This window comes from Passer domesticus, chromosome 29 (genome assembly GCF_036417665.1).
Source record: "Passer domesticus isolate bPasDom1 chromosome 29, bPasDom1.hap1, whole genome shotgun sequence".
In the NCBI taxonomy this organism is placed as follows: domain Eukaryota; kingdom Metazoa; phylum Chordata; class Aves; order Passeriformes; family Passeridae; genus Passer; species Passer domesticus.
The window spans coordinates 4,877,107-4,901,061 of NC_087502.1; the positions used below are offsets into that span (position 1 = coordinate 4,877,107).

General features: G+C 49.4%; 3 protein-coding genes across 3 annotated transcripts; 2 read left to right on the plus strand and 1 right to left on the minus strand.

Annotated features, from left to right (window-relative positions):
• Window positions 1-410: 410 nt before the first annotated feature.
• Window positions 411-2,758, plus strand: LOC135287313 (cytochrome P450 4F3-like). Its single transcript, XM_064400657.1, is given in 9 exon segments — window positions 411-596; window positions 1,620-1,667; window positions 1,670-1,688; window positions 1,763-1,892; window positions 1,964-2,097; window positions 2,179-2,243; window positions 2,328-2,410; window positions 2,510-2,643; window positions 2,646-2,758. Coding segments are annotated over 9 exon segments (912 nt in total).
• Window positions 2,759-3,121: 363 nt separating this feature from the next.
• On the minus strand, window positions 3,122-16,961 carry LOC135287372 (zinc finger protein 664-like). The gene is given in 4 exon segments (XM_064400731.1): window positions 3,122-5,107; window positions 5,294-5,372; window positions 16,173-16,236; window positions 16,809-16,961. Coding segments are annotated over 2 exon segments (1,284 nt in total). The 5' UTR covers window positions 5,316-5,372; window positions 16,173-16,236; window positions 16,809-16,961; the 3' UTR covers window positions 3,122-3,845.
• A 5,146-nt stretch (window positions 16,962-22,107) lies between these two features.
• Window positions 22,108-23,941, plus strand: LOC135287314 (uncharacterized). The gene is made up of 4 exons (XM_064400658.1): window positions 22,108-22,643; window positions 23,001-23,065; window positions 23,160-23,641; window positions 23,932-23,941. Exons 1-4 carry the CDS (start codon window positions 22,523-22,525, stop codon window positions 23,939-23,941), a joined length of 678 nt encoding a protein of 225 aa, XP_064256728.1. The 5' UTR covers window positions 22,108-22,522.
• Window positions 23,942-23,955: the final 14 nt, after the last annotated feature.

Consider the following 23,955-nt stretch of genomic DNA (forward strand, 5'->3'; position numbering starts at 1 on the left):
GATGGGGATGGGGACACTAGGATGGGATAGGAACACACGATGATGGGGAATGTGGACAGGGACCTGTGCAGAGGGATAGGAACACACTGGTGGGGGACAGCGATTCACAGAAGGGGACATGGAAGGTGGGACAGGGACACATGGAGGGGACAGGGACACACACAGGGGGACAGAGACACACCAAGGCAGGGTGAACACGATACCACCAGGATACACATGTGGGGACGCTGCCACCAGGACATGTCAGCACAAGAAGCCATCAGGACGTGTCAGAGGACGCTGCCACCAGAACGTGCATTACGACAAAAGGCGGATCCGGTGACACCCAGCGCGGCACCATGTGACTCCGTGGTGACACCACCCATGCCCCCCCCTTGCCCTGTCCCCAGCCTGTCCCCAGGAGCGGTTCCATGGCAGTGGCCACGGCACTAGGTTCCCTGGGCGTGGTGGCCCTGGGCACCTTCATGGTGGCCCTGGTGCTGCGGTGGCTCTGGGATGCGCTGGTGGCTGTCACCCGATTCCGGGCCACTTGTCGCCAGCTGAACAAGTTCCCCATCCTGCCCTGGCACAATTGGTTGCTGGGACACACCAGCATGGTGAGGGGACAGTGGGTGGCACCTGCGGGGACAGCGGTGGAGGCACCTGCAAAGGAAAAACTGGGTGGTGGCACCTGTGAGGGGACAGAAGGAATGGGGTGGTGGCACTTGGGGGGATGGTGAGGATGGGGTGGTGGCACCAGCAAGGGGACAGTGGGGACAGACACACATGTCCCCAAGGCTGGCAGTATCCTGAGGATACACATGTCCCCAAGCCTATCTGTGTCCCCAATGACACACATGTCCTGTTGTCCTCGGGGCCAGAGCACGGAGGAAGCCCTACAGCAGGTGGACACCTTGGTGGCCCAGTACCCTCATGGCTGCCTCTGGTGGGGACTTCCCTGGCTGCCTGTCCTGTGCCTCTTCCACCCCAGCACCCTCCAGCCACTCCTCAGTGCCTCAGGTAGGACAGGGGACATCAGACAGATCCCCAGGGCCACCCATGGGTGTCACCGCACCTGACACAGACACCTGGCAGTGCCCAGGCAGTGGCCACCAACCCAAGTCCACAGGTCCCAGAAGTGTCACCATGGCCAGGCCAAATGCCACCCCACAGTGGCCACCAACCTGTCCTTGAGGTTCCCCAAGGCCACCCAACGGTGTCACCATGTCCAGCCTCTGGTTGTCCCACAACCCTCATCCTTTGGTGGCCATGAGGGGATGTGGGATGGTGGTGGCCATGGAGAAATGGAAGTGATCAAGAGGGTGGCTGTGGCCATGGGGAGATGATGGTGACCACAGGGTGGTGGCCATGGGGGGATGGTGGTCTAGGGGATGGTGGTGCCATGGAAGGGTTGGCCATAGATGCCAAGAGGATGCTGGTGGCCATGAGGGACTTGGGCATAGACTGGTGGCCACAGGGGAACAGTGGTGGCCACGGGCAGCATTGACCGTAGAGCTGATGGCCAGTGGGATGGTGGTCCCAGTAGAGTGGTGGCCATTGGGGAAGAGTGGTGGCCATGGATGGGATTTGGCCATAGACCAGTGGCCCCAGGTGGCCCCAGGCTCATCTCACCCCCGCAGGACGAGAACGGCCACACCCTGTCGGACGAGGACATGGCGGCTGAGGCTGTGACACCTTCATGTTTGAGGGTGAGCACGAGCTCTCAGGCGCCACTGGGGAGGAGCCACTCCAGTGTCCCCTCACTCACCCAATGTCCCCACAGGTCATGACACCACGGCCAGTGGCCTGACATGGCTCTTCTACAACCTGGCTGGCCACCCTGAGCACCAGGAGCGATGCCGCCAGGAGGTCCAGGAGCTCCTGGCTGGCCGGGACACTGCAGACATTGAATGGTGAGATGTCCCCAGGGCCACCCCAGGTCATGTGGCTCGGGGACAGGGTGCCACCCCTGTTTTGTCCCCAGGGAGGACCTGTCGCAGCTGCCCTTCACCACCACGTGCATCAAGGACAGCCTGCGGCTGCACCCTCCTGTCACTGCTGTGTCCCAGTGCTGCACTGAGGACATTCCCCTGCCTGATGGCCGTGTCATCCCCAAGGGTATGGCATGGCCAAGGTGTCCCCAGTGTCACCAGCCACCCTCATCTGCTGTCCCTAAAGTGGCCATTCCCATCCCACCAGGGGTCATCTGCCCGATGAGCATCTACGGGACCCACCACAACCCAGACCTCTGGCCTGAGCCTGAGGTAGGGCTGCCCTATGAGGTGTCCCTGTCACCATGATGGTGACAGCTGTGTCCCCTCGGTGTGACTGTGCTGGTGTCACCCCAGGTGTTCAACCCTCTGAGGTTCAGCCCAGAGAACAGCAAGGGACGGTACCCGTCGTCCTTCATCCCCTTCTCTGCTGGCCCCAGGTATGTGGTGGAGTGGGGACAGGAGTGTCCCCAGGTGCCACCCCCGTCTCTGGCTGGGTTCACAGTGGGGTGACACTGACAGTGGGGATGTGGTGGCAGGAACTGCATCGGGCAGAGCTTTGCCATGGCTGAGATGAAGGTGGCAGTGGCACTGACACTGTCCCGGTTTGCGCTGCGGAGGGACACGGCGAGGCCACCCCCGCGTCGCAAGCCCGAGCTGATCCTGCATGCTGAGGCGGGCTCTGGCTGCTGCTGGAGCCACTGGGAGTGGCTGATGGACACGGGTCACCTGGACATGGGGACATCCTGCAAGGGAGGTGTCACAGCCAGGGAAAGAGCAGGGAATAAACGGGAGCATGAAGGGAACAGTATCGTGGTGGTGGTGGGGATGTGCTGTCCTTGGTCATGGGACACCTCATGGCATGGACATGTCAACCCATGGACTTGTCCCCTAAGCCACTTATCACCACCCATGGCCACGTCCCCCATGTCCTCATCCATGCCCATATAGCCCCATGTCACCATCTATACCTGTGACACCCCCTCCATGCCCAATATCGCCATCCACAGCCATGTCCGCACCCATGTCCTTGTCCATGTCCCCAGCTCCATCCCCACCATATTCCCCAATGTCACCATCCGTGACTTAGTTAAATGTCTTATTTTTTCCCCAGTGTTGGGTGAAGGGATGAAGAAATATGAAGGAAAATCAAGGCCAAAATAAAAGGATTTACGTGTACATGCTGGCTGAGTATCCATGTGCCTGGGTGGGTAGAAAGGATCTTTTCTAGAGGAATTTCTACTCCACTGTCTCCAAAATCCTGGTTTTGTGCCCCAGTCCATCACCATTTGGCTGTGCAAGACACCTATGGGCCAGAGACAATTAGAATCATGGAATGATTTAGGTTGGAAAAGACCTCCAACACCATCCAGTATTCCTTGATGCCACCTGAAGAAATGATTGGATGCAAAAGGTGAGATATTTTTGGGGTCCAAAGTAAAAAACTGTACTGTCCCCTATGAAATTCTGATGGCGGTTTGCAACCCAATGGATTTTTCTCCTGCTGCCCGAGTGTCCAAGAGGAGCCAGGAAGATGTGGAGATCACCAGCCAGGTTTCTTCCTAACATGGATCAAAAGGACCATGGATCACCAAGTCTCTGCCAAACGAGGGTCATCGTGGACCATCCAATGGGGGTCCTCCAGTGGGGGATGGAGTTGGAGCAGCGCTCAAAGCTCTTCCTGCACACGGGGCACTTGTAGGGCTTCCCTTACTGCTGCCTCCCTTGGTGCTGGGTCATAGTAGAGTTCTGGGAGAAGCGCTTGCCACACTTGGGACACTCTTAGGGCCTCTCCCCAGCGTGGATCCGCTGGTGGGTGATGAGGGTGGAGTTTTTCTTAAAGCCCCTCCTGCACTCGGGGCAGTGGAAGGGCCTCTATTCTGTGTGAATCTGCTGATGCTTGAGGAGACGGTATCTGCTCTGAAACCTCTCCCCACACTCAGGACACTCATAGTGCTTCTTCCCAGTGTGGATCCTCTGGTGGACAGTCAGGCTGGAGCTCTGGCTGAAGCTTTTCCCACATTCCCCGCACTTGTAGGGCCTCTCCCCAGTGTGGATCCTCTGGTGGGCAATCAGGGCGGAGGGCGCAGTGAAGCTTTTCCCACATTCCCTGCACTTACAGGGCCTCTCCCCAGTGTGGATCCTCTGGTGGAGAATCAGATGGCAGCTCTGGATGAAGCTTTTCCCACATTCCCCGCACTCGTAGGGCCTCTCCCCAGTGTGGATCCTCTGGTGCATAATCAGGCTGGAGTTCTCAATGAAGCTCTTCCCACATTCTGAGCACGTGTAGGGGCATTCCCCAGTGTGCATTGTCTGGTGGATGATCAGGCGAGAGCTGTCACGGAAGCCCTTCCCACATTCCCCACACACATAGGGGCGTATCCCAGTGTGGGTCATCTGGTGGAGTTTCAGGCTGGAGCTCCTCCTGAAGCCTTTCCCACATTCTCCACATTTATAGGGCCGTTCACTGGTGTGGGTCGTCTGGTGGACGATCAGGTGGGAGCTGATCCTGAAGCTCTTCCCACATTCCTCACACTTGTGGGGCCGTTCCCCGGTGTGGATCCTCTGGTGGGCGATCAGGTGGGAGCTGATCCTGAACCTCTGTCCACATTCCCCACACTCGTGGGGCCATTCCCCAGTGTGGATCCTTCGGTGGGTGATCAGGTGGGAGCTGGTCTGGAACCTCTTCCCACATTACCCACACTCGTAGGGGCGTTCCCCAGTGTGGATCCTCTGGTGGGCAGTGAGTTGGTGGCTGATCCTGAAGCTCTTCCCACATTCCCCACACTCGTAGGGCCGTTCCCTGGTGTGGATCCTCTGGTGGATGATCAGGTGGGAGCTCGCGGGAAAACTCTTCCCACATTCCAAGCACTGGTGGGGCTTCTTGCCATCATTAAGCTGCTCATTGACCACCACCTCAGAGCTCTGGCCAGATCTCTGGCTGCCTTCCTGGCACAGGCTGGGTCTTTCTCCCTCAGCATATCCTGGGCTGGGTTTGGAGCCCCTCCTCCTGAGGGATCTCCGAGGCTTTTCAGCCCCATTAGGTTCCCGTGCTGTGGAGCCGCTCAAAACGGCCTCGTCCATGAGGTTCTGCCGTGGGGATTTGTCCTCCCTGCTCTCCATCTTCAGCTCCTTGTCTGCAGGAGGAAGGACAAGGAGAGGATGGGATTTGCCTCTGTGCCAGAGGGAAGGAGAAAGAGATCCCCCCAGTCCATCCCCAGCAGGACAGCGTTGGCAGCAGGGTTGTCCTGCAGCCAGGGGCAGTGCTGGGCTGGGAGATGGAGCAGGAGAGAGGGGGAAAGGGGCGCTGACTTCCTCCTCACCTGCCTCAGTGTTCTGGAGCATATTCTGCTTCCTCGCAGCCTTCTCCTCTATCCAGATAAGGTCTGGGAATGGGAAATCCTAATTTGGGAGAAAAACAAGATGTGAGTGCATTGGTTTTGAAGGTCCCGCTGGCCAGTTCCATCTCTAGAAGTCACCGGGTGTCTGGTGGCCAGAAATACCTCCAAAAATCAAGAAGGAGTCGAAAACCTCTCCCAGGAGTTCCCTGTTTCCAGGGTCCTTACTTTGGGGTTATGGGGGTCCCTATTCTCAGAGCTGCTGAGGGGCCCATGGGTCCTGGACATCCTCCCTCTCCCAGGTCCTGCTTAGACAGGCTGAGTGGGGTTTAGGGGTCTCAGGAGTGACTTTATGATGCTCGCATCCCCATTCCTCTGAAATAAGTTTTGTATCATTAAGGCTGGTTCTGAGAGCAAAGAGGAAGAAGAAACATGGAGTTTGTTTTCAGAACCTCTCTCATTTCAGAACCTCCACATTCCTGCTCCTCTGTTGTCTGCGGATGGACAGACAGCAGGACAGAGCTCTCCTTTTGCTTTTAGTTAGTTCGAGCTTGCTGAGGCAGAGAAGTTCCCCCTGGACTGTGGTTTTTTGCTTTCCTTGTCTTTGGACCTGTCTAAACCTGCTCTGGACTGAGCACTCACAAGAGCACCAGGAGCTCACACCTGTGCCCCACCGGGGCTGGGCCGCGGCATTTCCAGCACCAGAGGGACTGATAAGAGATTGAGTGAGCTGAGCTACAGCCCATGGAGGGGCTTTGTGAGTTTGTCATCTCTTCTGGAGCAGCAAGAGGTTTTATTGCTTAATACTGCTCGTTTCTTGGGCTGGTGAGTGCTTTGCCTGTTAAATAAACAGTGTTTTCCACTTTTCTCAAAGGAAATATTTTTCCAGAAGCAGTTGGGGGAGGAGCCACTTGAAATTGGTCTTCTAGAGGAAAGACCTTTAGAGGTTTTCTCCCAAAATTGTCCTAAACCAGGACATTAGCTTTGAAGGTCCTGCTCTCCAAGTCCATCTCTAGAAGTCACTGGGTGGCTGGTGGCCAGAAATACCTCCAAAATTCACTAAGTCCAAAACCACTTCCTAGGAGTTCCCTGCTTCCAGTGTCCTTACTTTGGGGTTATGGGGGTCCCTCTTCTCAGAGCTGCTGGGGCCCCGTGGGTCCTGGGCATCCCCCCCGCTCCCAGGTTCTGCTCAGCCATGCTGAGGGGCTTTTGGGGGTCCCAGTGCTCATCCTCCCCTGATTCTGTGACAAATGTTTTTGTGATTCGTGTCAATTGGCAATGGAATCAGAAAATGCTTCAATCTGCTGTGTCCAAAATAGACACTAAGAAAGGTTTTGAAACTTTCTGACCAAATGGCCAAATAAAGCAGCAAAATAAAAGAAGTACAGTAGAGTGAAAGAGATGAGGTAGCAAGAAAACCAATGCTTGAAATAAAATAGACAAAGATGTGGTGAAACTAAGAGATATTAAAACAAACCAAGTAAATGCTTATGTATAATAAGCATTAATGGACCCATTAAGATAGAAATAACTAAGCCAATCATTCCAATAAGAGTGAGAGTATTAGAAGCTTTGAGAGGTCCATCAGTGATAGCTGATGTCCATGTAAGAGGACATCAGAGGGGAATGGATTATGGGACTCATGGCAATAATTTGGCTGATGCAGAAGCACAAAGGGCAGCAGTATGCTTACCTGTGTTTTTTAAATAACTGGAATAACAGTGAGGATGATACAAAGTATCAGTATCAAAAATGCTCTATCTCAAAGGAAATACAAGAGATGCAGAAACTAGGGGCTAAGCTAGAAGGGCATAAGTGGCTTTTACCAGATGGTAGAGAAATGGTATCTAAAAGTAATGTTAAAAGAATAATTCTCAAGTTACATTCATGAACTCATTGGGGAACATGAGCACTAAGTGACCACTTTTTAAAGTTTTTTGGGTGTATAAGAATATTTGATATAGCAAAACAGAAGACACAAGGATGCATTATTTGCCAGAAAATTAACAAGAAGACATCTAGACAGACCTCGCGGGGAGGGAGAAAAACTGCCTATAGGCCTTTTGAAAAGATACAAGTGGATTTTACCAAACTACAGAAAATGGGAAGATAAAAGTAGTTGTTAGTAATAGTGGACCAATTAATTCATTGTGTGGAGATCTACCCTGTGACACAAACAACAGCACATTTTGTTACAAAGATTATTTTAGAAGAAATAATTCCACGATTTGGGATGATTAGAGTGATTGATTTGGATCGGGGTTCCCACTTTACCTCAAAAGTGTTAAAAGTAATGAAAGCTCTAGGGATCTCTTGGGAATATTATACCCCTTGGCACCCTCAGAGTTTGGGGAGAGTTGAAAGAATGAACCAGACCCTAAAGCATCACCTAGCAAAACTAATGATTAAAAAAAAACTATCTTGGATTAAGCATTAATCCAAAATTTACCGAGTATTTACCATTGGTGTGGTTAAATATTCGAACAATGCCAAACTCAGAGCATGGGATCTCCCCATACAAGATGTTATATGGGATGCCATATTCTCAAGAGATGTCAGGAGATAAAATAACCTGTATTGAAAAGGACTGTAATTGCTATCCCTTTGTAAGCACTGAATGCAACTATTGGAAGGAGAGGTGCTGTTATCATTGTCACAGGGATTATCCTCCAAGTGGGTTGTGTCCAGAGTGTAAACACATTGAACAGATTTTGTCTGAATATATTTTTTATAAAAGAGACTAGAGAAAGGAACATTAAAACTAGATTCTTATGAGTGGTAGATGTTGTGGAAATATGGATTAAGAGGGGGACTATCAAGTGAGGCAAATATTAAAAAGATTGAGCGTTGCAAACGTAATCGAGTCCCTTGCGGATCCGAGCCAGCCAAAGCAAAGAACTGGGAAGTATTTAAGAAACGGCACGGAATGCAGGAAAGCTCACACGGAACCCCTGAAGAATATCCTTGCTGCAGAGAAGATGGTACCCCTCACTGCTGGGAGCACCCCGGGAGGCCAAGGAGGAAGAGGGACAATAAAACTGTGGGGCCTTCTGGTACTGTTGGGTCTTCCAGGGAATGGGAAACCAATCCCTGCTTGAAGTGCGACCAAAATGTAAAGTATGGCTGGACCATGGCCCGAGCACACACTCATATTAATGCAGGATGTTATGGGCCAGGACAACTTGAAACCTGTACAACAGGAGAGAAGATTTACTGGGTAGCAACAGATTCAGGAGTGGGAGGATGGGCACCTGGAAACTATCAATTTTGTCACCAGGGAGAACCATTCTTCTCTTTTCCCAAAGGCGGAACGTGGGGATACTCAAATAAAGGGGGAATACAAGATAAATTCAAGGAAGAGTTAGTGAAAAATGTCACAAAGAATTTAGGGGAAATTCAAACCAAAAAGAACAAGAGGAGGAAGTGACCTGTATAAAATATTAAGAAAAGACTCAGGGATTGGGACCTCCCCATGTTAGGAAAAAAATTTGTTTATTGATCTGATGCAAAAAGTAGTTAAGGAATTAAATGTGACTAACTGTTGGGTTGGTGGGGATCCCAAATAACCGAGCAATGGCCGTGGAGGGGAGAAGGGGTTGGACCGGATCAGTTGATATTATGGAACACTACACAAAGATTTAATGAAATTCAACCTCAGGGGTAAATATTGACTCATGAAGTAGTAGGCCAAATTTGTATTTCTAGGAAAGGAAACAATTATACTACGTATGTAGGACACACCCCCTGCAAGATGATATATACCACCAACTCCACTTTTACAACCTGGTGGCCAAAACCACCAACAGGTTATTGCTCCATCAATTGTACCAATGGAACTGTTTGCTGGGAAAGTGCAACACATGCCAATCCTTTAGAGGAGGTAAAAGATCTTAAGGGATATTGGGAAAATCAGGGGCAGAAGGCTGAAAATAGGAAAGCTTCAAATGGATTATTTTGGATATGTGGTAAAAGGGCATATGATGAATCATCAAAGAGGTGGAGAGTTACCTGTACAATTGCAATTATACAACCTGCATTCTTTTTGCTACAAAGAGCAAAGGTGAATATTTGGGACAATCTCTTTAGGAAACTCTGCGCAGAAGAAAACAAACTGAAATAGGAGGAAAACAGACCTGGAAAAATGAAGAATGGACTTCCCAATGGATCACAGATTACTGTGATCCTGCCTCCTGGGCTCAGCACAGCAGCTGGGGTTATAGAACCCCTATTTATATGCTTAACCAAATTATTAGATTACAGGCCAGTGTAGAAATTACTTTTAACCAAACATCAGAGGCATTGAAGCTTGTAGCTAGACAACTAAGCCAGACCAGAGCAGCAGTATATCAGAATAGGCTAGCCCCAGATTACTTATGAGCTGAAGAAAGGGAGTTTTGTGGAAAATTTAGTACATCTGAGTGCTGTTTAGAGACTGATGATAATGGAGAGGCTGTTACACATTTGGTAGACAAAATTAAACAAGTTGCACGTGTTCCAGTGCAATAATGGAATTCCACATTAACTGACAATTCACGGAATAATTTGTTTGAAGGTGCCTGGTGGAAAACATTGGGGTTTATGTTGCTTTCTTCTGCATTAGGCCTATTGTTTATACCATGTTTGATTCCATGCTTCATTAGGTTAATGCATTCAGTGGTCCAGGGAATGCAGATTTCAGCAATACCCATAAACCCTAAAATAACAACCACAGGAGAAAAAACTCACTCCCTTATGACAGTCAAGGGCAAAGCAGAACCAAATAAAACTGAAACTCAAACAGTATTAGCTCAATTTGAAGCAAAGACATGAATCAATAAGATAAAGGGGAGAATTATGAAAAATGTTTTTGTGATTTGTGTCAATTGGCAATGGAATCAGCAAATGTTTCTATCTGCTGTGCCCAAAATAGACACAAAGAAAGGTTCTGAAACTTTCTGACCAAATGGCCAAATAAAGCATCAAAATAAAAGAAGTATAGTAGAGTAAAAGACAGGAAGTAGCAAGAGGACTGATGCTTAGAATAAAATAGAGGAACTTGTGCTAAAGCTAAGAGATATTACAACAAAGCAACTAAATGCTTATGTATAATAAAAAGCCTGATGCATTTTGTTACGTATATTTTGGTAATTTGTGCTGATTGAGACTATATGTGTATGTGTATATTGATAATTCGTACATTTTGAGTATTCTGTCAGATGTGGTATGAGTGTTATATAGGATATAGTATGATTTCTAATCAAACAAGTCATGAAGTCATGAGACGTGGCACGAAGCGAGTGTGGACCCCAGGATCACAGTTCCACTCTTCCGAGAGGAAAGTGGTCGGTTGAGGGGGAAGCAGACAAAAAATCATTTTCAGACAAAAAAACCTGAAACTCGGGGAGCTAGGGGGATCGATTACGGGCAGGATCAGAAAGGGGAAGGTAAGTTCTCCAGCATGGGGGAAAAAGAAATCCAGGTAAAAGAAAAGATAAGAACAAGAGCTCATTACCAGCCGAAAATCCACAGACCGGTTTGCTGTGTGTCTAGTAGACTGGTAATATTTTTTCAAAAGGGGATCAGAACTTAGACACAGTACCAGTAAAAAAGTTTTTCTAGGAATTCCTTTCAGCTCAGAAAAAGGTACGTACGTTAAGGGAACTTTAGGAAGAGCTTGTGAAATGGAGCAAAAAAAGAGCAAGATTCAGGGAAATACTCAGAGCAAACCTGAAAAAGAACAGGAGAACAGTCTACCTGAAATTCCGAGAAATAGTGCGTTGAGGTGGATGCTAGAACACTAAGAGAACTGCCCCAAGAGACAAATAAGATCCAAAGAACTAATGATACATTATTGCGTAGAAATAGGGGGAAATGAGGAAATTAGAAAACATCTAATCTAGCCTGTGTTTAGCACCTTCAAAAAGATGGACTTGCCAAGCTTTACATCATCACGTGGGTGGTAAGAATTTGCAAAATAAAGAGGAAGGGGACTCTGCCAGATTATGGGACTATGCTAGTACAAGATTATTCCCAATCAAAATTTACAGAAATGCTGCGACCCAAAGACAAATAAAAAGCAGCAATTCAAGTAGGCATCTTTGCCTCAAGAGTTTGTAGATTCACCAAATCTGTTTGGTCAGGCTCTTGAACAATTATTAAATCAATTTGTGCAAATAGAAGGGACAAAATTATAACAATATGTAGATAACCTCTTAGTGGCTAATCCTAAAGAGAAAGATGTAAAAGCAAGTACCATAACATCATTAAACTTCTTAAAAGATAAGGGCCTAAAAATTTCAAAATCTAAGTTACAGTTTACTGAACCTGAAGTTAAATATCTGGGACATTGGTTAATAAAAAGGAAAAATAAATTAGACCCTGAAAGAGTAGCAAGAATTGTTGCTTTACCCTCCCACAGACAAAAAGAGAGATCAGACAGCTGCTGAAACTTCTAAGGTATTGCAGGCACTGGATTGAAGGGTATAGTGAGAAGGTAAAATTCCTTTATGAGAAACTTACTACTAATAGGTTAAAATGGACAAGATGAGTCAGAATCAAGGGTTAAAGCTGAAAATCAAAAATAACACTTGGGAGTCCTGTGACAATTTACCTCCCTTGCCCAGCCTGTGGAGGAGGCTGTAAGACCATCTGCTCCTCCTAATAAGTTGAATTCAAGAAAAAGAGAGAAGGAAGAAGTGCCAGTAGATACAGCTCACATTATCTCAAGAGGCTCACATTAGCAAAGCTTTTGATCTTAGTGCAAAGAAAACATGTATTATAGAAATACCAGGAAGATGTGAAACATGAAAAGTCCCTACAGAAATAGAAAAAGGAAAAGAATTTGAAGTTCCTATTATTAAAAGTGTTGCAATTAAGAGAGACACCAAAATATAAAAGAATAAATACCTTATCAATTTCTAAACTAAGTTTCAATGTGTTAAGAAAAGATCTAGAGGTGTTATTAGAGAAAAATAGCAACATTTCTTTCCTAGAAGAAAGTAGTATTGAAGTGTATCTCCTTAATTATGTGCATACCTATAGAGATGGTGTACAACTTTGAAAAAAAGTTTTTAAGAGAGACTAGTTGAGAAAGATTGATGCACTTTTGCAGATTAAAAAATTGTTGGAAATTTGCTTGGAGTTTTGAAAGTCTTGAGAAGTTTTTAAAAAAAATTTTAGAAGTTTTAGAAGTTTTCAGAAGTGTTGAAAGTAAATTATTGTGTTACCACAAAAAGGCTAGGCTAAGAAGACGTTTAGAATATTGTAAAGATCAAGATCCTTAAGTGTCTGCTCAAGTCTGTGAATTATATGCAGTTTTAAAAGTTTGGACAAAAGTTTAACAGAACTAGCAGTTCTAAAGTAAATCAGCCAGATTTATATGTTTGAAGTCCAAACGAGTCTTGCAGCTTATACTTGATATGTGCATAAAATATGTGTTTAACCAGTCTCTGTCTGTAAGTGTTAAATTTGTGCTGTATTTATTATGATTACAGTGCTTTAAAGTAAACTAGTAGTATATTGGTTAAAATATATATATATATATATATATATTTGTGCTTAAACAGAAAAGAAAGATTTAAAACATCACATTCAAAGTGTGAAATTAAGAAAAGCTACATTGGGTGGAAGTTTTAAAAGTTTAGATGTGTTTTTAAGACAAAGCAATTATAAGTTTAAGAACTGTAGTGTGATCTGAAACAATACTGTCATCCTCTGAGAAAAGTTATAGTTGCATCAAGTTACTATGTTTTTATTAAATGTTGTAAAACTTAAAACTTCTTCTGGGAGCTAGATAAGCTCCCTATTAAAGACTCCCAAAGGCAGAGCTGAGCCCTTTGTTTGAACCACAAAAGAGACATCCAGGCCTTTATCTCCTAAACGACTCAATTTACAAGTTCAATAGACACTGTAGGCCTAGTAAATTGCCAAACTGTAAGCTAAGCAACTAAACTGCTCTTAAACTAACTTCTCTTGCACAAGTGAGATGAAATCTTCCCAATCTTTTCCTGTTTTCAATTTTTAAAATATTCTTTGATAAATTATTTGCCACAAGGTTACACAAAAAATCAAAAGAATCCCATCATAATTAATGTCCATCTAGTAATTTTAAAGTGTGGAAAACACCTCTTGTTTTATAAGTAAATGAGTCTGTGTTTATGCATGTTAATACCTAAGGTTGTAAGTTGTAAAAACAGATTGTTACGAGAAGTAAAATCTTTTCTTTGGAACTATGAGTATTATTCATGAAGTTGTTTTAAGCATATTGAATAGTTAGAAGATACTGTAAAGAATATAATAAAACAAGTAATGTGATTAGTGAAAAATCTGGAAAGACTGGGTATATAAGATACAAACTAGATTGAAGTTATAAGAAACATTGAAAGTAAAATTAAAATAAGTTAAAGTACGACAAAAACTGTTGGATATTTAGTAAGCACCAAATTCAAAATAAAAGAGAAAAGCCAAGTAAATGACTGAAAAAGATCAGGTAAGTTGCACAGTGACTGGTTGCACATCCATCTATTTTAAATGCGAATGCTGTCACTAAGTCTAGGTCACACACTGTAGGAGGGGATATAGACCAAGAGGTTTATGTACAAGGGATACAGAGGAAGAACAGTATCTGACTAGCTGTATCTTAGAAATCACTACTGAATTAGGCATAATAGAATTGGATTCCCTGGAGTGACATCACTTGTTTCAGAACAGGACAGAGGGAAAAAGTAAATTCGCAAGCTCAAATTCTAACAATCGAGTACCAGAGATTGAACACAGTGCCCTGCAGAACTGATACAGTTCAACTATCAAGATGGGGCATCTTTAAAAAAGTATGTGGCTTGGTCCAGGTATGGGACCCCAGAAGAATATTCTTGCTGCTGAGGAGATGGTCTGACCTTGCTGCTGGCTGCAACCCAGTGGGCGTAAGCAGAAGCAGAAGAATACAAATATGGGGATCCTGATGGGCCTGAGTCTAACCATGTGCAGCACAGCTGGTTCACACCTGGAAAATTTGCCCAGCATGGAGAGGCAGAGTCCTGGTAATGAGTGCAGGCAATGTTTGCAGATTGTCCTGAGAGGACAAGCAGAGACAGAGACTTCAGCACACCCAGCCCCAGCAGACTGCAGCAAAGGTAAGAAAAGTGGGTACAGTACCTTAAATATTACTCAGTATATGTGACTAGAATGGAAAAATAATATGTTATATGCAAAAAGCAAAAAGTTAGAAACACCCATGCATAAAATTTATAAGAGGAATATTGAACAGATACCCATCCCTATTTGTGATACGTGTAATCACACCATGTAGACTGGGGGAATAATGGAGTTTGTAGCTTATTTCCAAGTTAACAAACTATCTTATGATCATCATCGCCTGAAAAGGTGTGTGATAAGAAGAAAACATACTGGGTAAGAAAGAATTTGAAATATGAAAATAGGCTATCCCTCAAGAATGAGCCAGTTATTCTTGACCTTCTTGAAGATCATGATGACAGGGCTTGTCTGCAATATGAGAGGACTTTTTGTTTTTGAAGAATAAAGATGGGGTGGATCCAGAGAGCAAAATAAAGCAGGTAGCTCAAGAGTTAAGACGACAGGAGTCAGAAATAAAGAAGAAGAGGGTGGAACAATCCAACTGCTGGATTTGTGGAAGGCTCATATCAGCAGAAAAATAGCCCTAGAAAAGTGAGAGTTTAGCTCCAGAGCAGCTTCTCAAATGCGATAATGCAAAGATTTCAAAAACAAAAGGGTGATTACAACAATTTGCATCAGCAGGGAAGGAAAAGAATATCATGAAGTAGAAGAGTATACTCCATGTATTTCCATCCTAACAGTAAACTCACATAAGCACCAAGTAGCTAAAGGTAATCACATGGGTTCTAAGGGAAAATTTTTAAAAGGCTAGAAAGATGTACGCATGAACATTTTTAGAAAAACAGCACAACTTAATGTGTTTATGAAGAAGGGGAGGGATTGTTAGGTGTATTTTGGCAATTCGTGCTGATTGAGACTACATGTGTATGTGTATATTGATAATTCGTACATTATGAGTATTCTGTCAGATGTGGTATGAGTGTTATATAGGATATAGTATGATTTCTAATCAAACAAGTCATGAGGGCACACTAGCCAGAGACAAGGGATTGCTACAGAGAGTGAGGAAACCACAGCTGGCAGCAGAGGAAAGGAATCCAAATTAACACATGAAAAAGACTGGCTGAGAAAGGAGATGGGTGTTCTCTCTAGAATGAACCAGGAGCCACCCAGCCATGATGGCCCATGAAGATGTCTGACCTACATAACCTGAGCCATCAGAAACTTACATCTGAAATACATATTCCAGGAACTCGGCAGCAAAAATACATGGATTCCTGGACGAGCTTTGTTAGACTTTTGCACGGAGAAATAAAACGACATGAATATGAGAAAACCTGAAAAAAGACGAGAGTCCTACATGGAAGACAAGAGACCCTGCCTGGGGCTAGAAAAACTGTATTTAAGCCGGCTCTACCAGGCTCTCTTTGTGAACAGTGGGGATTCCCTGCTAGCCAGCTCGGACTCTGTGTTCACCCAGCTCAGATCCCGGGGTCGGTGCTGTTCCTTGATTGTTGGCTGTCAGGACTGTATATTGGTTGTGAATAAATTCTGTTTTTATTTTTATTAAATTGGCTGCATCAATTTTTTACCTACAACAATGTGATAAAATCAGGTAGCAGACACCAGTGTAAGGCCTCCCTCCAGATGACCACAAGAAGGACAGGAAGCCAAGGACCACCTGGAAAGATTATGAAATTGCGTATCCCAGCTTATTGATATTTGCTGATTTGGACTAACCGAGCACATTGGAAAATGCTTTGTAGGCTTAAAAACAGTATATATACTTTACCGAACTTGTAAGTGGTGTGTGCCGTGAGTGGAGCGGTGACTCCCCGACCACCCAGCGCTGCTGGCTTTAAAATAAAAAACATAAAAAATAAAATCCGGATTGACTATTGAAATTTTATATCAGTTCGAGCGCGGCTCCCAGGTGTCCCAGGGTCCCCTTCTCCAGCATCCCCCCACCCCAGGCACTCAGCGCTTCCCCCGCTCCCCGACAATACTTTCAGCCTCGGGGCCCGGGCCCCACTCATCTCCCGGCTCCACCGCCCCTCCAGCCTGCCGGAGCTCCCCCAGCTCTGCTATCGCCCCTCTCCCCATGCCGGGGCTCCCGCCTTTCATCCCAGCCTCTCCCGGGGATCCCCAAACCCGTGGCCCGCCCGCCGGCACCGGCCGAGCGCCACGTGGGCCCCGCAAAATCCCCCCGGGCCATTCACGGCTCAGCTCTGCACTCCGGCCACATCCAAAAATGTCCCCTCGTCATAGGAAGAAAAAATACCGCTCCCAGCAAAACCGAAATATATTTGGGACGCGACTCCGGATTCCGCGAGACCCAAACCCCTCCAACCTCCCTCCTTTCGCCCCCCAAAAATCCGTTCCGGAGCTGCCGCGATCGGCTCGGGGCGAGCTTCCCCTCCGCGCTCACCCGCGGCACGCAGGGCAATGCGATGCTGCCGGGGCCAGCCGAGCTGCGGGCTCAGCGGGCTCGCCGTGGAGCCCCGCAATGCTCCTGCCACTGCTGCTCCTCCTCGGGCCGCTCCTCTTCGTGCTCCTCGCCTTCCTGCTCCTCCCCTTCCCCTCTCCCTGCCCTTCCTCCCGCTCCTCCTCCGCTCCCGCCCCGGACCCGCCTTCCGCACCCGCTCTGCCCCACGGCCGCAGCAGCACCGGCTCTGGGGCAGGGGGAGAAACCCCCAGCAGCCCCCAGCCATGGGCAGGGGGCTCGGGGCCCCCAGTGCAGATCCGTCCGTGCCGTCCCCTTCCCCCCGAGCCAAAATTCCGCTCCCGGGGCTCGCTGGATGCGAGCGGGCGGCGCAGGTGGGGTGGAAGTGGGGAGCGCTGGGCGCTGGGCTCTGCCCGGGAACTGCGGAGCCACCGCTGAGGAATGGTAGAGATACATATTATAATATTGGCTTTTCGCGAATATTAAAAAATGGATTCTATATGTGTGATGTTAAAGTAACTTTGTTATATAGCTTTTATTTCTGTTGTTAACTAAAACTTAGAAATAGTGATGTAAGTGTATGCTTGTGTTAAAATGCCTGCTTGGATGGCATAAAACCCAATGAACACAGGATGAGGACACCTGCTACGGATATGCCAACCATCAGCACTCACCGTCTGAAGACAGTGTGGACCAAGGTGCAATAGTGAAGGTTGTGATAAAAATGGACTAAAATGACAGCCAAGGAATCTTCATGCTCTAAAAAGGCGGACCCGAGGAGGAGCCATGCTAAACAGTTCTTGGAATATGTAAACCAGATTTCAGAGAAGTTTACTAAACATAATTGTTTATGAATATGGAACAAGCTGATGCATTGGAAATGGTATCTAAAGAGTGTTTCCAAAATAGCAGGGGTGCTCTGGGCTGAGTGCCAAGATGCTCCTGGCCATAACATCTTTGCTCTGTGGTCTTTGTCCCCTATCTTCCTTTATTAAACTTTTAAAATTTCACAGGAGAGTGGATGTGTTTTTCCCAGGAAATTGGTCAGTGCATCCTCTGGCTGGAATTGGGAAAGGTTCTGTGCTCTGCGGGTGTCCCCAGCAGCTGCCGAGTCCGAGCCAGAGGTCTTTCCTAGTTCTTTATCTCCCTGAGACAGCAGGGTTGTCCTGCAGCCAGGGGCCATGCTGGGCTGGGAGATGGAGCAGGAGAGAGGGAGAAAGGGGCAGTGACTTCCTCCTCACTTGCCTCAGAGTCCCGAGGCATCTTTTGCTTCCTCGCAGCCTTCTCTATCCAGAAAATTGTTGGGAATGGGAAATGGTGATTTGAGAGAAAAACAAGATGTGAGTGCATTGCCTTTGAAGGTCCTGATAACCAAGTCCATCTCTAGAAGTCACTGGGTGTCTGGTAGCCAGAAATACCTCCAAAAATCAAGGAGGAGCCAAAAACCTCTCCCAGGGGTTCCCTGTTTCCAGGGTCCTTAATTTGGGGTTATGGGGGTCCCTCTTCTCAGAGCTGTTGAGGGGCCTGTGGGTCCTGGGCACCTCCCCTGTCCCGGGCCCTGCTCAGGCATGCTGAGGGGCTTTTGGGGCTCCCAGGGCTCATCCTCCCCTCATTCAAACGCGGCTCCCAGGTGTCCCAGGGTCCCCTTCTCCAGCATCCCCCCACCCCAGGCACTCAGCGCTTCCCCCGCTCCCCGACAATACTTTCAGCCTCGGGGCCCGGGCCCCACTCATCTCCCGGCTCCACTGCCCCTCCAGCCTGCCGGAGCTCCCCCAGCTCTGCTATCGCCCCTCTCCCCACGCCGGGGCTCCCGCCTTTCATCCCAGCCTCTCCCGGGGATCCCCAAACCCGTGTCCCGCCCGCCGGCACCGGCCGATCGCCAGCTTCACCATCACCCCCCATAGCCCTTGCTGGGCAGGTAGCAACACCCCAAAATCAGCTGCACTGTGCCCAGGGGTGACCAGACCCTGGAGAGCCACTCCCCCAGACAGAAGGAGCCGGGGACAGGACCGGGAATGGGGTCATGAGAATGGGAATGTAGGATAGGGAATGGGAACGGGTCCAGGACTGGCAATGAGATAGGGAATGGGGCAATGAGAACGGGAATGTGGCATAGGGAATGTAGGAACGTCCTGGTTTAGGGCAAATTTGGGAGGAAACCTCCAATAGGGGCCCCCCCAGAAAGCCAACTCACACGGCCCCTCCCCACAACCGGTTTGGAAAAGAATTTCCTCAGAGAGAGGTGGGAAAAACCTGTTTATTGAACAGGCAAAGCATTCCCCAGCACACAAAATGAACAATGCCAGATGACAAAGCTCATTCGTCACTCTGAAGAGATGACTGCAAGAGATTGTCCAAGGTTTCCCTCATCTGCCTCACAACTGTCACAAGAGCAGAGACCAAGACCCTGAAGACCCTGACTGGAGTTCTGGCCTGGTTGAGGTGGATGCTCACAAGTGATTGTTTGCAGGAGTGCTTACAGCCATGGTACACTGCTTTGAGCAGGGCCTGCCAAGGAGCAACTTGCCCTATATGCTCACACCTGCTTCATGACAATAGCCCATGAATTTCCCCACCCCTTGGCCAAATGAACTTTCTGGGGTAACTTTGGTAACTTTAGTAACTTTGGTGGTCCCCCACGGAAAATCCCTCATGTGAAAATGGAAGCGTGTTGTGGAGCAAGGCCAGCTGAGATACCCTGAGAGGAGCCCAGTGCTCCTTGCTCCCCTCTGCTGACACGTGAGCGTTTGTCTGGTTTTGGGATGACCCAGGCTGTGTCAGGGGGTGCTACGTGGACACGAGACAGCCGGTCCTGTCCTGCTGTGTCCCAGAAGTGCCTCGCAGCAATCCTGCATCCATGTCAGGATCCTGGCCAAGAGAGGTCCTGGAAGCTGAGGCAGCTGATTCTAAGCTTGTGCAGGTGCCTACAGGTCAAAGCCAACGGTGTTCCCTCAGGATACAGCAGTCCTGAGGGGTCTCCCTCACTCAAAGAAATCAGCAGAGAAATGCATTGTCTGCCAAAAAGCCCTTTTATTAACCTGGCGGGAGGGCAGGAGTCTGCCCCCAGTGAAATGCTTCTCCACCATGAATAAATTTCAGTGGGTTGGTGTAGGAATTGTATCAAAAATACCATCCATCTTTACACTGCTGAGGTGATTCAATAGGCAGGGGGTTAGAAATACACTGTGTCACATTCCTATCCTTGAAGCTAATGTCCAGGTGCTGGCCAGGAGTGGTCTCGATGCCCTAAAGCAGCACAAAATCTTCCTCATGGCATCCCTGCACAGGGCTGATTCTGTACTTGCCCTTAGTTCTTCTGGCAGACTATGTCTAAAACTTTTTGTCAAGTCACTCTCCTGTCAATGAGGTCCCCAGGTTTTTCTTATTCTAACTGGTGCAAGTACTCAGGTCTGTCTGTGCTAAGCACTTGTTCACTAATGTGAATGGCTTGTGCTTACTTAGGTCAAACCAAGGCCTTGTTCCACTGCCAAAGGTGCCTGAGGCTCCTTGTGGCACCAGTTGCTTTCCTGTGGAATGCTCTAGCTCCCCCGAGAGTAAAGAGGGAGCTGGAGAAAGAGCTGGCCAGGCTGCTCTGGATCCTTGACCAGCAGTCCTGGTTAAGTGGAGAAGTCCGAGCTGAGCAAAGGTGCCAATGGAACAGCCGTGCACAGGAAGGCTCGGTGGGAAGGGTGATCCAGGAACCACAGGCCTGGCAGCCTGAGCTGCCACCAGGGAAGGCCTTGGAGCAGACCCTCCTGAGGGCCATCCCACGGCACGTGCAGGGAACCAGGGCGTCTGCTGGAGGGTGGGAAAGCTCTGCAGAGGGACAGGGACAGCTCGGGGTCCTGGCGAGGTGTTGAGGGCTTCTGTGCGGGAGGCTGGGGGGATTGGTGTTGGGGGGGTGTTGGAGAAGGCATTGTCTGGAAGGTGAGAGGTCTAGGCTGGAATCTGAGCCAGGTTGAAGGCAGCATCTGTGGTTTGGCACAGCTTTGGTTCCGGAGGGCAGAAAGAATATCTGTGACTTTTCCTGTTCATGGTCCTGATTCTCCTGCAGGGAACCAGAGGGCAGAGCTGTACTTTACTGGCCACTTAGATATCTGTACCAGGGGGAGGATTAGCCCTTTTGCCATCTACTTTTTTGGTTGGGCTACTTTGGGAACACTGAGTGAACTTTCATTTCTTGAGATCTTTTATTCCTTAGGAGAATGAGGATATAATCATCCCTTCATAAAAAACCATTTGCAAACCAAAGAATGGCCCTTTTTTTGCCTCTGTGGAGTGTTATGTTCTGTAAAGTGACTCTCAGTGGATGATGTTAAAACAAGTGTGTCACTGCTTTGAGATGGGAAGAAAAATTCCAACTCTTCACCTTCTCAAGCCATCCCAATTGATTTGGGATGTTTGCAACTTTTTGGAACTACTTGAATTGAGCAATGGGAAATGAAGCTTTCCTGAACTGAGGATTCTTAAATGCCACATTCTTCTGTGCCTTTGCTGTTAAGGTGTTTTCCTGCAGAAAGAAATGACTTCAATGAGAAAATAATTTCAGTACGGAGTAAGAGCTTCTGACAGAGACCAAGTGTTGCCAGCAGTTGCTCCAGGTGCTCCTGCCAGCAGCCCCTGCAGGAAGGAGCACAGTCCCCAGTGCACGTGGGCTTTGGCTCCCTGTGGCACAGAAGCCCCCCAGGGGCACAGGTCTCTGGGGCAGGAGACGGGCACCAGCGCTGCCAGGGCTGAGGGGTGGCAGGTCTGCTTGGGCAGGGACTCTGCCACACCTGCTGATGGCAGCGCTGCCCGGGCCCCAGGGCTCAGGGCAGCGTTCGTGCCCTGGCCCACATGTTCCTTGTCCATGTCACACCCGCAGGTTTAGGATGGCCACCAGCCAGGACGTGTCCCTAGGAGGCCATGCCAGCTTCTGTGGAAGGCCCCGTGCCCTTCCCAAGGGGGGCTGTGTCGGCAGCCCTGGGGGCTCCTTCTGCTGCCCTGAGCCTGCAGAGCAGGGCAGCATTTGCTGATGGTTTGAGCCGTTCCTAAAGACCCTGTCAGGCTGTCTCAGACACCCGGGGCCAGAGATTCCTCCTAACCTGGGCCACTTTGAGTGGGCTGGGGGTGGCTCCAGGGCAGGGGCAGTGTGTGCAGGGGCCCTTTGTGACATGGCGTACCATGGTCACCACGCCATGGAACGGGTGTCCTAGAGCCTTTTGTGACACGTGGTGACATAGGAGCTGGTGGTGACAGGAACGCTCCAGAGTGCTCGGAGCTCGCAACGGGACAGGACGAGACGGAGCAGTGCTGTGAGGAGCCCCACACAGCACACTCGTTCGTGTCTGACCCGGAGCCTTTCTGAAGTGTTATTCCTGCAGCTGACCTCGAGGCCAGACCACAGGACTTGCTGACCCGTGGCCTTCCCGAGGCTTCTCTCCTGCAGGTGCCCTCGAGGGCCGACCGTGGGCCTTGGTGCCCCGGAGGCATCTCCCATCCCTGCCGCCAGTGCCCTCGAGGCCAGACCACCATCCTTGACAGGACTCTCCTGCCCTTGTGGCAGGAGCCCTCCAGAGCAGAGTGCAGGACGTGCTGTCCTGTAGCCCTCCTGAAGCTTCGCTCTTGAAGGTGCCTTCCAGGCACGACTGCAGGACTTGCTGACTCGGAGCTTTTCCGAGGCATCTCTCCTGCAAGCAGCCACAAATCCAGTCAGAGACATGGAGCAGAGACCCCTGAGCGTGCCCAAGCTGGCCTGGGTGGAGGAAGAGGAAGAAGGCCCTGGAGCTGCCCCAGCACAGCAGAAGGAAGAGGTGGTGGCGTTCAAGCCACTGCAGGAGGGTGAGTGGCAGAGCTGGGCTACAGGGCTGGTGCCTGCAGCCAGCTTGGTGTCATAGCATCCCACTGCATCCCACTGCAACTCATCCCATCCCATGGCATGCCATCCCGTTGCATCCCATCCCATCCCATCCCATCCCATCCCATCCCATCCCATCCCATCCCATCCCATCCCAGCCCATCTCCTGGGCCATGCCTATGGACAGGACGGAAGAGGGCCCAGGCAGACACCCCGCAGCAGTCGTGCTCCATCCCCTGGGGCATCCCGGGGCTGTCCCTGCCTGGGCAGTGCAGGGCTGGGCTGTGTTCTCCGGCCTCTCCCGCAGCCCCTCAGCTCTGGCTGCGCTCGCTCTTTGCCAGATGCAGCCGTGGAGCGCACACAAGAGCAGCAATCCAGCCGTGGCCTCTTCCACAGAACAGCGCAGGTACCTGCAGCCATCCCCACCTGGGCTGGGCCTGCTGTCACCATACTTGGAGCATTCTGTGGAACATCCCTGGTTTCTTGCCCTTCTCCTACAGCTGGTTTGCAAATTAATCAAGAGAATTCGGGAGGAAGAGACCAGCACCGTGGGCACTGGGCTCAGAGCATACTCGCACATCTTTAAAACCAAGACCAGTGCTGCCCTGCTGGATATGCTGGTAGAGGAGGGCTTTTGCAATCCAAAGCAAGTAAGCAGCCCATGGCCAGGGTTTGATCCTGCCAGGAATTGCTCAGCCTCCCAAGCAACACCCACTGGTCACTGGAAGCCTTTGAGGCCATGGCAGTGTGGTGGGAAGGGAAGCACTTCTCTGGGGAAGCTGGGGACATTCCTCCCTCTGGCAGCTGTCCAAGTGTCCCCGTGCCTTCTCCAAGTGCCCGCCGTGGTCAGGTACATCCACCAGTGGCTCACGGCCAATCAGTTTGCTGAGCACAGGCTGAACAGGACCCTGCTGGATCTCACCAAAGCACAGCCCGCTGACGTACTGGTGACGCTCCTGCGTGTGGCCCGATCCTGTGACAGGTATGGGGCCCGCCTGCCCAGAGCGCTCAGGGCTCCCCAGCCCATCAGCCTGTACAGCCTGTCCCAGCTGTCTGAGCAACAGAGAGCTCCAGGGCCCTCTGGCTGCTCCCTTTGCCAGCCCTGGCACGTCATTCCCCGAGCCTGCTGCCATGCTCCCTCACGGCCCCTCAGGGGCCTGTCCGCACAGGGCTGGGCTGCTGGGAGCTGCTGGCCAGTGGCAGTGGGCAGGGGCAGAGCTGGCAGCCAGCTCAGGTCCCCGCTGCTGCCCAGGCCACAGTGCTGTGTCCCAGACCCCCCTGAGACAGAGCTCTAAC

Coding starts and splice junctions, on each gene's coding strand:
- LOC135287314 (XM_064400658.1), top strand. CDS start 22,523: ATGGAGCAGAGACCCCTGAGCGTGCCCAAGCTGGCCTGGGTGGAGGAA. Junction 22,644..23,000: donor GTTCAAGCCACTGCAGGAGG/GTGAGTGGCAGA, acceptor GCTCTTTGCCAG/ATGCAGCCGTGGAGCGCACA. Junction 23,066..23,159: donor TCTTCCACAGAACAGCGCAG/GTACCTGCAGCC, acceptor CTTCTCCTACAG/CTGGTTTGCAAATTAATCAA.